Source organism: Myotis yumanensis, unplaced genomic scaffold (genome assembly GCF_028538775.1).
Source record: "Myotis yumanensis isolate MYYU_CA2020_CCGP unplaced genomic scaffold, mMyoYum1.0.hap1 SCAF_1, whole genome shotgun sequence".
Taxonomy (NCBI): Eukaryota; Metazoa; Chordata; class Mammalia; order Chiroptera; family Vespertilionidae; genus Myotis; species Myotis yumanensis.
The window spans coordinates 189,984,823-190,001,232 of NW_027223752.1; the positions used below are offsets into that span (position 1 = coordinate 189,984,823).

At 43.0% G+C, this 16,410-nt stretch overlaps 1 protein-coding gene across 1 annotated transcript in view; it reads right to left on the reverse strand.

Moving 5' to 3' along the window:
- FRAS1 (Fraser extracellular matrix complex subunit 1) overlaps positions 1-16,410 on the reverse strand; it is a 444,205-nt gene that overhangs the window by 19,668 nt on the left and 408,127 nt on the right. Inside the window, exons 64-69 of the mRNA XM_070394313.1 lie at positions 13,951-14,183; positions 11,741-11,901; positions 8,955-9,169; positions 6,042-6,192; positions 4,302-4,409; positions 2,408-2,567 (exon numbers count right to left, since the gene is read on the reverse strand). Of these exons, the coding sequence (XP_070250414.1) occupies positions 2,408-2,567; positions 4,302-4,409; positions 6,042-6,192; positions 8,955-9,169; positions 11,741-11,901; positions 13,951-14,183 (1,028 nt within the window). The remainder of the gene's footprint in view (positions 1-2,407; positions 2,568-4,301; positions 4,410-6,041; positions 6,193-8,954; positions 9,170-11,740; positions 11,902-13,950; positions 14,184-16,410) is intronic.

Consider the following 16,410-nt stretch of genomic DNA (forward strand, 5'->3'; position numbering starts at 1 on the left):
AGGGGAGGGCAGGTGGGGTGGACAGGCCTGTGGGATCAGGCCTAAACTGGCAGTCAGACATCCCTCTCACAATCCGGGACTGTTGGCTCCCAACTGCTTGCCTGCCTGATTGCCCCTAATTGCTTCTGCCTGCCAACCTGATCACCCCTTAACCACTCCCCTGCCAGCCTGATCAATGCCCAACTCCTCCCCTGCCAGCCTGATTGCTCCCAATTGCCCTCCCCTGCCAGCCTGGTTGCCCCTAACTGCCCTCCCCTGCAGGCCCAATTGCCCCCAACTGCCCTCCCCTGGAGGCCTGGTTGCCCCAACTGCCCTCCCCTACAGGCCATCTTGTGGCAGCCATCTTTTGACCACATGGGGGCGGCCATCTTGCGCAAGGGTGTGATGGTCAATTTTACCTCTTTATTATATAGGATGAGCTGGGTCATAGTAGAAGCTGGAACAAAGTGAGAACAAGGGGGAGGAGCTTCTAGTACTGAAAGGGAGTCAGAAAAGGTGTCACAGAGGGTCAGCATTTGAGTTGTGGCTCAGAGGAGTTGGAGTTTTGTAAGAGGAAGGAAGGGGGAAAGGCAGAGGGAACTGCAGAGGCAGGGGGTAGAGATGGGCTGTGGGTTTAGGGCTTGGTGAGATATTGAATATGGTGAGAAGGCTGGATTTGAGATGAGGCTAGAAGGGAGGGGATGGCCTTGTACCTTTAAAGAGGTGGACTTTAGTAGGTGGTGGGGAGTCAGCAGAGGATTTAAAGAGGACAGTTTCTTGGCTATAAATTGGGAAAATTACATGCATAATCTCATGATAATGATTTCAAAGGAATCATTACACACAAAAATACCTGACACAAGACCAAAAGTTTATGGCCCCAGCCGGGTAGCTAAGTTGGTTAGAGCATCATACCAATAAACACAAGGTTGTGGGTTCTATCCCCAGTCAGGGTACATACAATGACCAACCAATGAATGCATAAATAAGTGGAACAACAAATCTCTCTCATCTCCTCCTCCTCTCTCTCAAAGACCAAAAGTTTATAATTAAAGAAATCTTTTTGAAAATAATTCTTAGGGCAATCTGACACTTCTTTTTTAAAAAAAAATATTTTTATTGATTTCAGAGAGGAAATGAGAGGGAGAGAGAGATAGAAACATCAATGATGAGAGAAAATCATTGATTGGCTGCCTCCTGCACACCCCACACTGGGGATCGAGCCCGCAACCCAGGCATATGCCCTGACTGGGAATCGAACTGGTGACCTCCTGGTTCCTGGGTCAATGCTCAACCACTGAGCCACACCAGCTGGGCTGACACTTCTTAACTATAAAGCTAGAATAACATCTCCATGGCAAATATAGACCTTACTTTCACAGTCTATAACATGGGGATAATATTATTTAAGACAGACTCCTGGTTTCCCACTATTCTTTTTATGGTAATACTTTTAATTTTGATTTTCCTATTTTTCCCTTTTACAAATGGGATAATTTACTGTATCTATCCAATTTCTATTCTACCTCTGTGTTGGGTGTGGGAAGGAATACATATTGTTATTTATTTTATAGGGCATTGGGCCATAAGGAGTGACATGTGGACCTAATAATCAGGGATCCTGAATTGTCCCTGCCTGAGGCAATTGGAATGAAATTCCTTTTTTGCACTAAGGTTTTAGTTGGCACATTCCCCAGCTTCCCTTGGAGGCAGAAGAACCATATAATTAAATTCTAGCCAATGGAATGTGAGTAAAAGTCATGTATGCTCTGCCTGGTCTTACCCTTAGAATAAGGTGAGTACTTCCAATTTTTGTTTTGTTTTTCAGAAGCTGATCTGAGCTACATTTGCTTTCTTCTCTATTAGCCAGTGTTGTTTCTATCCATCCTCCTTTTAAAATAGAAATTAGATGATTGGATAAAAAGAATGTAGTACATATCCACCATGGAATACTACTTAGCTAACCATAAGAAAAAATAAAATACTGCCATTTGCACGACATGGACAGACCTTGAGAATAACATGCTAAATGAAATAAGTCAGACAGAAAAAGTCAAGAACCATATGATTTCACTCACATGTGGTATATAAAACTGAAAGCAACAAATAAACAAACAAGAAAAACAAACAAAAACGCATAGACACAGACAATAGGTATAGTGGTTACCAGAGGGAGGGAGGGTGGAGGTAGGGTGGTAAAGGGAGACAGAAAATGATTTGACTTTGGGTGGTGGGCACACAATACAACATACAGATCATGTACCATAGAAATGTACCTTGAAACCTATAATTTTATTAAACAATGTCACCCCAATGAATTTAAAAAGAAAGAAATCTAGCCTTTGAAGAAAAGCCCTATTTCCCAAGCTCCTGAAAGGATCTGCAAACATGTTAGTCCTACCCATGAGTGCCTCTACCCTGTATTCACCTGTTGTAAGAGCTTGTGGCTCTCCAGAGTTGATAAGGAGAATCAAAGGTCTGAGCACTCCACAGTAGCTGCAGGCCAAATTCCATTCCTCCCAGGTGGTCTGGAGTCATTATGAAAGACTTCACATCTGGCAGGGTGTGGTGCTCCATCACAAACTGTCCTATTTAAAGGGAAAGCACATGCTTACTTGTGAGCTTTACTGTACTTACAGAGATGTCCTACACATCTTAGAACTGAATTAGTAGTCTTCAATCAAACAACTAAGGTAATATTCACCCTCTTGTCCTTAGAATACATTCTACACTGGTGGGGACAGCATAGCACCTCCCCTCAGTCCATCATCCTACTTGTGATGGCCATTATGATCATAGAGATTTATAATAATACTAGAGGCCCGGTGCACAAAAATTTGTGCACTTGGGTGGGGGGGGGGGGGGGTTACTCAGACTGGCCTGTGCCCTCTCACAGTCTGGGACCGCTCGGGGGATGTCCACCTGCTGGCTTAGGCCCACTCCCTGGGGGAATGGGCCTAAGCTGGCAGTCAGACCCCAGACCCCTCTGGCAGCTCGGGACCCCTCGGGGGATGTCCACTTGCCAGCAGGGAGCAGGCCTAAGCTGCAGTCAGACATCCTTAGCGAAGCTGAGGAGGCGGGAGAGGCTCCCACCACCACTGCTGTGCTGGCAGCCATCAACCTGGCTTGTGGCTGAGCAGAGCTCCCCACTGTGGGAGCGCACTGACCACCAGGGGGCATCTCCTGCATTGAGTGTCTGCCCCCTGGTGGTCAGTGTTTGTCATAGTGACCAGTCATTCCCAGTGGTTCTGCTGTTAGGGTCAATTTGCATATTACCCTTTTATTATATAGGATGAATGTGCCTTGTGGAAATGGGGCTAATGAGTACATCCATAATAGTAAGGGTCCTTATGTGATAATCCACATTGAATAAACTTAGCATTGAATTCCAACCAACATGTTTCTTAACCATAGAAAGGTCTCAGTGGTTTATAAATAGAAATGCCAAATTTGGATTAAAAATATCTTATTTAGCACCACTCAAGTCCTTGGTGGAGGGAGACAATTATAAATTTGATTAAAAAGATAAATGTTACTCAGCAAGGCACCTCTGTTCTTTAAAACTGCAGTCATATGGTGTCATGAATAAACAAAAGTAGGGAGACTATTCTAGATTAAAAGAAACTATATTAAAAGACATAACAATTAAAATGTAACATGAATCTTGATTGGATTCTTCCTTTTATATAAACAGATATAAAATAAATATAAACTCATATAAAAACAAGTAGAACAGACATTTGGGGTACAATGGGAAAATATGAACAGGGACTTGATATTATTGGATCAAGTCAAATATCTTGGATGCAGTCATGCTATTGTGATGTGTAGGAGAATGTCCTTGTTCTCAGGAGAGGGCTGCTGAAGTACTTAGGGTAACCTGACATGCAGCCTGCCAAATGGTGCAACAAAAAATGTGTGTGCATGTTTGCATGTGCACACACACATAGAAAAGGTTAACAACTGACTTTGCTTTTAATTGTTCTGGTCTTTAAACTTTTCTCTATATTCAAAATGTTTCTTAATAAAAAGTTGAGGAGAGCCCTGACTAGTGTGGCTCAGTTGGTTGGGCATTGTCTGCTTCCCTGAAAGGTTGCTGGTTCAATGCCCAATAAGGGTTTCAGGCTTGATGCCCTGTAAGGGGTGTGCAGGAGGCAGCCAATAGATGTTTCTCTCCCTCTCTCTAAAAGTCAATGAAATTAAAAAAAAATACACAGCACACAACTAAATAAAATAAAATAAAATAAAATAAAATAAAATAAAATAAAATAAAGTAAAATAAAATAAAATAAAGTTCAGGAGAACAACAGCCCTGACATTACCTCTGAATTTGGCATGGGTCTTGAATTCAATGACGAGTCGGCCATCCTCTCGAATATAGATTCTTAATATCTGAAGCCTTGCAGAGAGCACGCTGTCTGTCTGGATTCCTAGGCAGGCAACCATACACCAAACATCCAAGTTAGGGTGTGGAGAAGACCTCCCAGACAGTAACTTACATGGAAGTTTTCCCAGTGACACCTCTAAGTAGACATACACAGTTTTTGAATGTAGCTTAAGGAAAAAATTATATATTCACATAAACATAGAATCTATATAGAGACATTTGCCAATTAAATATCTCTTAACATCTGGACAGTTCATTCTACTTTGTTCTTTCCCACAGTTCCTGTAAGTGCCACTGGCCCAGATGCAGGGCCTCCAGCCCAGGGCTCAGAAAAAAGTGGTTCCTAAAATGTCTTCTATCAGCTTTCCTCCAGGATGTGGTTACAACACATCTGCTTCACAGTGTATTTTCTGTTCCCCACTGGGACACCTTTTAGGACTTAACAAAAACCCTAAACAAAGTCATGGTGCCTGTATTCAGTATTCAGGCCAATGAAGAAGTAAAGGTGAGCCCAGAAGGCCAGATACAATGGCATGACATGAGCAAGCTGTAGCTTCAGCAAGTGCAGCTGCAATCCTGACACCAAGGAGTTCAGTTTGACCAAATATTAACGAGCACCCAAAGGAAGGGGAGAAAATGTTAAAGAAAACAAACCAAAGCTCAAGGACGTAACTAACCCAAAGTATGAAGACTTCCTGAAGTTATTTTCCTATGAGAAATATAATGGAAATAAATGATCTGAGCTTAAAGCATTTAACAGAAGAAAGGACTATTCTTTCCATGACTGGAAATGAGGCCCATGTAAAGAAAGCTCCTCAGCTCTGTCTGCCTCAGATCCAGTAAAATCACCGCTGGGAAGGCCAGAGGGAGAATGAGAGCAGGAGAGGGAAGGGAAATGAATTGGGGGTAATTTTTGAAGTCTAGGACACTGAAAATGGAAAAAGGCAAAAAATAATTGAGACCCACTGGAGTGAATGGAGGGGGGAATCATGCAGTTTTAAGGGGCATTCATGTGGTGGCAGTGGGAGAAGGCGGGTGGGGGAGACATGAGTAAGGCGTGAGCTCCCAGCTGAGGGGCTGTCACCAATGCAAGCCTGAGGTGAAGGTCATTTCAAAAATTCAGCATTGAAATCCCTGAAGTAACAGTAGGATTAAAGTCTTTTTTTTTTTTTTTAAACTTTTAAGAGTGCCACAAAAGAGCAAACAAACTCTAAGCCAGACAAATAAAGTGAGCTAAGTTGCTTTTGATATATTTTTCGATTTCCATGTATCTAATTTGAAGATTCCTCTTGCTCCTTAAATGTGAATCCCACCATTTTTTAGCTAAAAAGAGAATGAACATGATTATGCTCCAAAAGAACACACACTCCTTGGAACCCCTAACAGGCAGTACAGGACCCATCTGTCACTTGCCATCCTCTACTCTGGGCCCCTCGCTACCTGGGCCCAATTTCTCACCCCTGGAGGTCTTCCAGCATCAACATCAACATGGATGGACCTCCTTCTTTTTCAGGAACCACAGATCTACACTTCCCAGACTCCAGGCAGCCCTCCTTGGACTGGACATAGAACAACAGGATGAAGAATGCAGCGACTATTAAAAGTCAGTACTTATTTTTTCTTTGAATCTTGCTGGAGCATAAGGTAGGAACAGCGAAGGTGTCAATGGGTGTACCTGTTCTCCAGAGAACAGTGTCATAGAAGAAGGAAAACTCCATCTCGGTGTGGTGCTCCAAGGAGGCCCAGCCCCGGGGGGCCGTCACGTAGATGTAGGACACATAGAGAGGCACGTGCACGGTCAGGAACGACTGGGCAGAGTCTCTCACCTGCCAAGCAAACGGAGTGCGCACAGGGAGGTTATTTCTTCCCTGGGACAAAAGGGCAGACGGTCATCACATCTCAGCTCCATCTTCACTCCCTCCATCAGTCACTCACTCAATCACTATTAATCAAGTGCCCACGATTGTGGCAGGTACCAGGCTAGGAGCTGGGCCCTCAAAGTGGAAAAGCTAAATGACTGCCCTTACAGAACCTACAGTCCCTAAGGAAGATACGTCAACTTAAAAAAGAAATAAAGAGATGGAAGTGGCCAGGGTGCTTCTTACGCAGGGTAATCTGGGAAGGTTTTTCTGAGGAGGTGGCACTTGAACAAAAACTCTTAAAGAGCGAGAAGGAGCTTTGTTTCCCCTGTTCAATCACTGAAAGCCTTGGCTGAGACTTTCCAGTTTCACAGTTATTCCTAAAGGGCTGAACACAGACCTAGGATGTACTGTCAATACACAGCAGCCCCTTACTGACCATACTTTCCAGTGACCGTAGGAGAGCCTGAATTAACCCTACTCGGGAAGATGCCCAGGTCTGGATCCCAGGGATGAATGTGTGGCTGACTTGGATGTTTCAGTGAGCACTCACAGCTCATTTATAGGAAACTTACCGACGGCTCAGAGCTGTGTATGCTTGGATAATTTGCCATCTCATACAATGCTGTGTTGAAATAACTTTGAAAAGGCAGAACATCGTACTTCCTAAGGGAATTCCTGTTTTCATTTTACTATGCAATGAACAAAAACTGGATGGAGAGAGAACATATGCGCAGAAGGCTTCACGTCGAGGCTAACTGTGTACATGTGTGTATGAGTGGGGAGTTGGTTTATTCATTTAAAAATGTTTTCTATTTTTCTTCATAAATATGTCTTTCTTTTATAACAAAAAATTTAGTCTAAAACAATTTTTTTTTTTTCACTGGCCAAATACACTACATTTCTTTTTTTAGGGTTGAAAATACAAATGTAGGGTGTTTCCATGCGTGAGTAAGGGAAAGAGCCAAATGCTTTATTATTTAGGACATCAAACTTTATTTTTCTAAAGTATTTTTTCATATTCAATGTTGTCAGGGATTTAAAATTTGGCACAAAATTTTCCCAAAGACTCTACTAATTCCATATTCATTTAAAAATCTCTGATATTAGAATCTCCATAACTTCTTGAGTTGATGGGCAAAATTAATTTTTCCTCCTCTGTTTCTGTTTATTCTCCTTTAACCTTCATATTAATTAATAATTTTAAAAAAGAAAAACATCCCTGATAACTATTATTGTATAACTATTTTGTGCCAGATGTGTTAGATGTCTTCTAATATTGAGATTAGTAGTGACTATTTCAGAGGAGGTTCAGAGCGGTTATGTCTCATTCAAGCCTATTGATATCTGACAAAGATATGAAGTAGGGCTTGGTTCTAAGTTCTATAGTCTTTCTAACATATATCAGCTGTTTCAACTATTTGTAAAGAAACAGACAATGGCCCAGCCAGAGTGGTTCAGTTGGTTGAGCATCATCCTGTGCACTGAAAGTTTGCTGGTTTGATTCCTGGTCAGGGCACATACCTGGGTTGTGGGTTTGATGGGAGCATATGGAAGGCAACCAATCGATGTGTTTCTCTTTCTTTCTCTCTCCCTTCTTCCCTCTCTCTCTAAGCATGTCCTTGGGAAGATTAAAAAAAGAAAAAGAAAACAGACAATGATGAAGTATTTCTATGTATATATTATTTCTATGTTGGTTTAAGAAGTGGGACATATAAGATCCTTATCTTTGAGATTTTCAAGCATAGTCTGAACAAAATAGCCTGAAACATAATCAAAGTAAAATCATGGAGAATACTAACTTTTGAGGGGCCTGGGAGGAACCAATCATTCAGTTTTGCATTTTTAAAAGTGAATGGAGGGTATAGATTTGCAGTGATAAAAAGAAAACCTAAGAATGCCTTAAAATTCTACTCAGCAGAGGGCAGTCGTGTACACAAAATGAGTTAACCAAAATGAGAGGCATCACAAACAAAACAAATTTGATTCAAAGGCACTTTTCCAAAATGATTAGTCTAAGTCCCTCTACAAGTTCCCCCTGTTAGTGTGGTTAAACCTGATTTGAAATGAAGACCACATGTAATTTTCAGTTCATTGAGAAATACTTTAGAATTATTTTTCCCATGAGGATGCATTAGTCTAGTCCCTTTGATATAACTGCCCCCGCCCCCCAAGTGGCTTCTTGCTATAAAATTTTCTTTTGTCACTAATATTTAATGACTATCAAAAAGGGTCTATATTTACAAGGGTTGTCAGTTTTGAATAGATATAAAATCAAGGTGTTTTAAAAAATTATCTCTCCCTTAGTCTTAGGATGACAGTGTTCTACTTACCTGTCATCTTGACTCATTTCCCCAGGTGGGGAAGGGAACACTCTACCATAAAATATAAATCTTCTTGGCTTTCCAAAATATACCCAGAGGAAAAAAACATATATACTCCGAAAAGCAAGCATTAGATTTTTATATAAATGACTGTGCCAGACAGTAAGCTTTTCCCACATTAATTTGAACATTTTTCCTACCATGCTTCCAATTAGTAGATTTAGAGGACCCTCTGGCAGCACTACCGCTGAGGTCTCACATGAGGGACTGTACAGACTCCCTTAGTTGGTTGGCCCCGTTCTGGGGGCCACTGGATGCAAAGTGTTAATGGAAGCGCTTTAGGACCAAACAGGTTTCACATGGCACCCAGTGCATAGCCTTCAGACAAGCCCCCGGTGCACCCACCTGGAAGTCGGCAGTTACGGACCCCCCACAGACGTCAATTAACTCAGTCATGTCGTAATAGGCATCAAAGGTCCAGACACAGCTCTTCAGGTTGAGGTGTTTGTAGAGCTGGATGGTCTTGTGCTCCCGGACACTGGGGTCAAACTGGAAGGGGCGGTCATAGCCAGGCCCCATGGCCGTGCTGTCGTAGACCTTGTCGTCTAGGAACCCTGCCTCTGTGGGGGACGGGGGACAAGAAACAGTAACCCAGTGTGCAGACTTGCCCTCGCTGGCTGCCCTGGAGCTGGGTGGGGAGAAGGGAGACGTTCCTCTGAGACTGATAGAGTTTTCCCTCCATCCGAGACTCTATTAATAGAGCAACCCAGGGCTCCCAACACATACAACAAGAAGTGGATGGGCATTGGTTAGCTGCCTGCTGCCTCGTGTTAGAGTGCCTGGGTTCACAGCCGCCTCTACGGGACTGCAGGAACCTGGGAAGAAAAGGGGAACAAATGCTACCGGAAATGAAGACCTCAGCTTGGTGGCCCTGCTTATCTTGGAGAAGAAAACACATTGAAGCTTTGCCACACCCGGCAAGTCTGGTTCTGTGCTTCACAATCAGCCCTTGAAGACATGGGTTTACTATATGGATAATCTGTTGATGAGTTATTATTTTTCGAAGACCAATTTTTTTTTAAAATATATTTTATTGATTTTTTACAGAGAGGAAGGGAGAGAGATAGAGAGTCAGAAACATCGATGAGAGAGAAACATCGATCAGCTGCCTCCTGCACATCTCCTACTGGGGATGTGTCTGCAACCCAGGTACATGCCCTTCACCGGAATCGAACCTGGGACCTTTCAGTCCGCAGGCCGACGCTCAATCCACTGAGCCAAACCGGTTTCGGCTAAGACCAATTTTTTAAGACTGATTTTTATAAAATAGCTTTTATGAAAAGCCAACAAACATCTGTCTATGCCTTCCCCACCCCACAAAGTTCCTGAACTCTTGGGGGGAAAAAAAACTTAATTGTGTGTTAATGAGTAAATAGCTCGCTAATGATGCTTGACTAAAACTTCCCTGCCACAGGCAAAAATTATTGGATCAAATGCTGCCAAGCAACTGAACTACTTTAAATTAAGGAAGACCTTTATGCCATGGAGGGCTAGACACAGATACAACTTCAGAATATTAGGGTTGAGAACTCTAGTATTCTGCAAAAGTGGATGCATTTTTTTCAGCACCCAACCGTCTGTCCCACAAGGACTAGGATTTCAATTCACACGTGTTGAATTTAATTATTTGAGTAGGAAGAGGTGCAAACTTTCAGCCTATGAACATAGTATGTTTCTTTCTCTAGCTCTGTATGTGGAGCGATTAAGCTTTCATATATAGCTCAGTGACTTGGGAATAATTTACACTCAACTAATTTCTACTATATGAAGACCGTCACTACGCAAAGTGATGCTTAATGAATATGAAAGAGCATATGAATGCTTTCCTATCTTCAAAAACACTGTTAAATGACCCATTAGTGTGAAGGCAGGAAGAGCACATTTAGTGAGCACTTGCTAAAGTCAATGGGAAGGGACTGGATCCTTAGTAAAGTAATGTCTGCTGTGGGAGAGGCACCACCCCAGCCATCAGCTCCATAGGGTCTGTGTCAGCCACAGAGCCACTCAGCCCGAGGCCATGCCCTGGCTAGGGCACCAGTATCCAGTGACTGAGCAAGGCGGGTAGAAGGTCTGTCCCTTGGGGCTGACAATAGGACAAGTCTGACTGGTGGGCTCTCTCCAAAGCTCCTGGGAGAGCTAGCTAGTCCAGGCTTCATCGGGCTGCATTGCAGCTGGACTTCTCCCTCTGTCCAGTCCTGCTTCCTCTCCTTCCCGTTCATCTTGGCCCCTGACTCCACCTCTGCTCCTGCTCCTGGAGAACCCATCCTAGAACAGATAACATCTGCACGCGAGCTTCCTAAAGAGGCTGTGATAATGCGATTTATGGGCACAGATCATAACATGCTCACTTAGAGGGACGGGAAGGAATGAAAATGCACCATAGGTGGCGCTTTAAAAACACCAGTGCATTTACGTCAGTCAGAGAAAGACAAATACCAAATGATTTCACTTGTTTGTGGAACCTAAAGAATAATACAAAGGAACAAACAAAACAGAAACAGACTCCTAGATACCGGGAACAGACTGATGGTTGTCAGAGGGGAGGAGGCTTGGAGGACTGGGTGACGGGATTGAGAAGTACAGATTGGCAGTTACAAAATAGTCATGGGGATGTAAAGTACAGCATAGGGAATATAGTCAATGATATTGTAATAACTACGTATGGTGCCAGGTGGGTACTGGAAATATCAGGGGGAACACTTTGTAAAGTATATGATTGGCTAACCACTATGCGTACATCTGGAACTAATACAAAACAATATTGACTGCAAACTAAATAAAAAAATAAGTGAATAAATAAAAATGCTAATGCATTTAATCCTCACCTTCACTGGTATCATGCTGTAGGTAAGAAAAGAATGGCTTGGGGAGGTCCAGCTATTTTTGTTCAGTTGTATAGGTAGTGGACTAAGGATGTGAATCTAATTCAGTTTGATTCCGAAGTCCCTGGTTTTTCCTATTCATGTCCCTGTCTGAGCTGCTTAGGTTTGGTTGCCTGCTAAGAAGGAAATCCACTAACCATGTGCGTCATGGGTCTGGGAGAACATGAAGAGCAGGGTCCACTCAGTCGCACCCTTGAGGGCCACTGCGCTGTGCGGACCGGGTGAGCCAGCACGGAACGCATCCCTCACCTGACATGCCTCTCAGATCGCGGGTGGTGACGAGATTGGAGCAGATGTGCTGGTGTCTGTAGATGGACTCGGATAACAGGAAATGCAGGTTGTGCAAGGGCATGGTGGAGATGAGGGGCAGCATTCCATCCTGGTGTGGGATCTGCACCGAAATGTGGATTCTAAGGGGGGAGAGGGCAGAACAAAGTGTTTAGGTGCATGCTATTAGCAGTTCACAGGGTACATTTCTTTCTCCAAACCCCCTTTTGTCTTCACCAGTGAATTTCCCAATTGTTTTTTGTTTCCCAAAGCTTTCCATGTTGTAAGATTTCTCTCTGAACATGAGGGTCTGATGCACACGTGGGGTTGTTTTTTCTCCCAAGAGATCCTTCAGACTCAGGACTGATAGCAATCAAGAATTATAGATTTTTTTTTTGTTCAATACAAGAAAAGATAACATCGCAACCACAAATTACTTTAAAGCTTTCTTTTGCTTTGAATGGAAGCTTTGTTTCCTCATGAGCCAAAGCTGAGTGACGGCTATAGGTGCTGACGGCTATAGGCTTTCCTTCTGTCTCAGTGACTGTGTGGGGGTTGGGGGGAGTCAACACTCATATTTCTTTAAAACATATGTTTTAAACATAATTTTTAAAATAAAAGACATCATGGAGCTCTTACACGCTAAGGCCACTATCTCCAAATATCTTAGGAGCAGTAATATCCTACTCCTCATCCCGTGCCTCCCCAGCTGAAAGACCTTCCGTCTCCTCAGTGGCCTCAGTGGGCAACACGCTTTCCTGTGATCTACATCCCCCAGCCTCTGAGTGCCTTTCCACCAGAAACTCTGTAACTTACTTATACTGGCTGCTATTTCTTGTATGTCTCCCTGCCTCCCCATTCTGAGGACCAGACCATTTCCTTCACTTCTTTTGTTTCTCTAGAGCACGTAGCATACAATTCTAAATAAAATATAAGCCTAATAAATATTGGTTGAGACTGCACCACAGTGGACCTGTACTTATAGGCTGTGTGTTTTTTCCATTGTACCAAGTTTAAATTTTCAGAATGTTTATTGAGGTGCATTTTGAGTTTTACAGCTTATCTCTCAGAGCAAAGACCCACATTTATAAGAGGAATTAGAATTCTGGGATATGAACAGGATGGCTCTTGGTCAGTAGTGCCCTGGGTACTTCTGTTATTGCTTTTTAACAAAGATAAATTTTATTCTGTTAGAACAAAAGAAGGATTTGCCTATTCTTAGCTATATATTCAAATCTGTTTTTTTTCCATGCAAATGAGCCCCTTTCCCTGAACTCAGCTGCTCATAAAGGCATACATATAAACACTGTGAGGTTTAATGAATATGTACAACATACATAAATTCTTTTTCTTTATTTGCTATGCAAAAATGAAAGTATTCATCTTCCATCAAAATCAGGTGGCACAGGAAAACATAAAAGCACATATATCCTCTAGGGAAGCACTGTCCTAGGCACAGGGGATACAAAATAAACACTCATGGTCCCTGCCCTCACCATCCACTATCGCAGTGGTTCTCAACCTGTGGGTCGCGACCCCTTTGGGGGTCAAACGACCCTTTCACAGGGGTCGCCTAAGACCATATCAGATATTTACATTACAATTCATAACAGTAGCAAATTTACAGTTATGAAGTAGCAATGAAAATAATTTTATGGTTGGGGGTCACCACAACATGAGGAACTGTATTAAAGGGTCGCGGCATTAGGAAGGTTGAGAACCACTGCACTATCGGGAAAGAGTGGGAATGAATAGTGACAATGCTCGGAAAGAGGCACGTGGGTGCCAGAAGAGCTGGAAGGAGGCTCTTTCCAAATGAAATTGGAGGAGATGATGAGAAGTTCTTAGAAGATATGCTCTGAGCTAAGTATAGTAGGACAACGAAATCTAACTACACTGCGTGGGAGGGGGCGGGGGTTGGAGTCAGGAGTAGCAGCATGGCAGGGCACGCCACCTAAAGGGTTTGAAGCCCTGGGGAAGTTGCAGTGATTCTCCGTGGTGGACTGGCAGGTGAAAATGTCAAGGGGAGAGAAATGAGGCTAGGATAGGCAAGGGGACAGAATGTTTTCCTAAAGCATGCCTCACCACTACACCTGCTTTGCTGAAGCATCACTCTTAGACCCACGCTGCCTAGAGGACACACACAGAAGAGCCCTCTGCCCCATCATTGTGGAAAGCACCATCAGCCTCACCTGTTCGGATGCTCCTTGTGTTTGACATCCAGGTATTTCAAGGTCGCGATGAAGGACTGAGCCTGGAAGCCTCTGGCTGTCCCCGCCACGACGGGGGTGTGGCAGATAGCACTGTCTGTCCCGATGGTAACAATGTTGCTCCTTAAGGGGGTCCCCACATGACCCACTTTGTCTACAGCCTTTGCCACACAACGCACATGGAACCTCCGGCTGAAGTAAATGCTATCCAGGACCTACCGGGAAGAATAAAACACCTCAGACAAGTGCACACTACTTAAACAGCTCCTTCAACTGTATCTTCCGGATGATATGACACAAGTTCCTGGTACAAGATAATCTGTGAAGACGATTCATCATCCATCCATCCACCCACCCACCACTCCAGTATGACTCTCTACCAGGAGCCAGGCACTATGGACAGATGGTGAGTACTTACAGCCTAATTCAGTAAGTCAGACAATGAGCAAGTAGACAGATGTGGAGCAAGAGCCAGAGATGACTGGTTCCGAGTGACATACTGTTCTCTTTATCTGTTAGGTTCTGCATAAGAACCTCTCAACAGGTTTTCAGCCCTTCTAGCAAGAGTCATTGGCCTCCAAGACAAGTCTGTTTAAGGCTTGGTGCCTGGATACAGAGGAGAGATGCTTCCTTCCTAGGAGTTCTTAGTTTTCTAATTCTTTCTCTCCTGCAACCCCCATCTAACGACCACACACATAGCTTAAGGCTGGGAACTTGGCTACTGACACCAACCGGCCTTTGAAGGTCTTTCTACAGATTCTTTCATGCTCCCAGACATACAGAAGCCACAGAGTGCTTAACTCCATCAATGCAGAGGCAGCGTGGTCACCAGGACTCTTAGGTTATATGTGCATACAGATGGAGAAACAAACAACAGGAATAATTAATTGGTAGTCTTGTGTGCCATAGACCTCCCACAAAGCAAACATACAAACTTATAAATTCTACCCATGAAAACAATTTTCACTGAAGTCTATTAAAAATTAAAGAAGATTTTCCCATTAAAAATTTTAATTAGCTGCCAATGCCTTATTTCTTTATTTATACATGGACTTAGTTCAGAAGGGATTTGAGGCAGCTTACCAAAATGCATAAAATACAATGATATTAAATAAATAATTGAAGAAATAAAGATAGAGCAAAGGGAACTGGGATAAAAGTATTAGTCACCAATTCGTTGCAAGAAGAAAAACTGAAATATAAAGTAAAATTACGAACTTGGTACCTGTTAAAAATATTTGGCTCAAATCAGAGCAAACTCCCTTCATGGTTTCGTTGAATGGAGAATTAGATACTTATGAAACAATACACTATAAAGGCTTGCCATTTAAAGTTCTTAATCATATAAAATATATTTTAAATTTGAGCTAGGTTATGTTGCAAATGACTTAACCTTCTAGCCTTTCTGAATAAGCTGTGCCAAACACTGGGCATCAGTCACCTCACTTTATCCAAAGCCTCCCATCTATGTCTCATTGTTCTTCCACTAGTATTCCATTGAAGTGATGCACTTATTAAAGTGGGAACAAACTGTGGTGTGAATAGGAGAAAGGGAGAGAAATTCAGTCTGAAATAAATTTCTAATTTCCCAGATAATTAAGTGCATAATTTCAGTACAAAATCATTGAGTGCTTACTATGTGCCAGATATGGGGCTGAGCCTGCATCCCACTGCTTCCAGCTCTCTCTCTGAAGAGATGAAGTTGGCTGGTGCAATGAGCAGCCCCTGTTTCCTCGGCCTGGGAAACCATCTCTGTTCACCGCTCTCTGGTAGTGGCAGGGGTGTTGGTCTGGTCTCCTCTCTCTTTGAGGACAGCAACTGCATTGTGAACTTGCTTTCATGTTTTCCCACAAGACTTTGTACAATGCTGATCACTCAGTAAGAATTTTATGTTTTTGTTTAATAACTGGTCCCTGCTATGTGCCATGGATATGCTGGCCACTTTGAAAAATACAAATGTGGTAGAACTCTTGGTCCATGTCTTTATAGAGTTTATAGCCTACTTCAGTGGTCGGCAAACTGCAGCTCGCGAGCCAAATGCGGCTCTTTGGCCCCTTGAGTGTGGCTCTTCCACAAAATACAGTGCGATTGAAACTTCGTGGCCCATGCGCAGAAGTTGGTATTTTGTGGAAGAGCCACACTCAAGGGGCCAAAGAGCCGCATGTGGCTTGAGAATCGCAGTTTTCCGACCACTGGCCTACTTGTTGAATGATTAGAGAGATGTGAACAAAAAGTGATCTTTAATTGTACCTAACTGGAACCTTTGACTTACTATACCATTTATAGGTCACTTTTACATCTGATTTGCCAATGACCTTGTCAAGTGGCTAAGTGGAAGAGGTATAATTTTGCAGATCAGGAAACTGCGACTCAGAAAGATGAAGAGGCACAAATGTCAAGAGTGTAGAGGATGAGAAATTCTGTTCCAACATAAGAGTAATA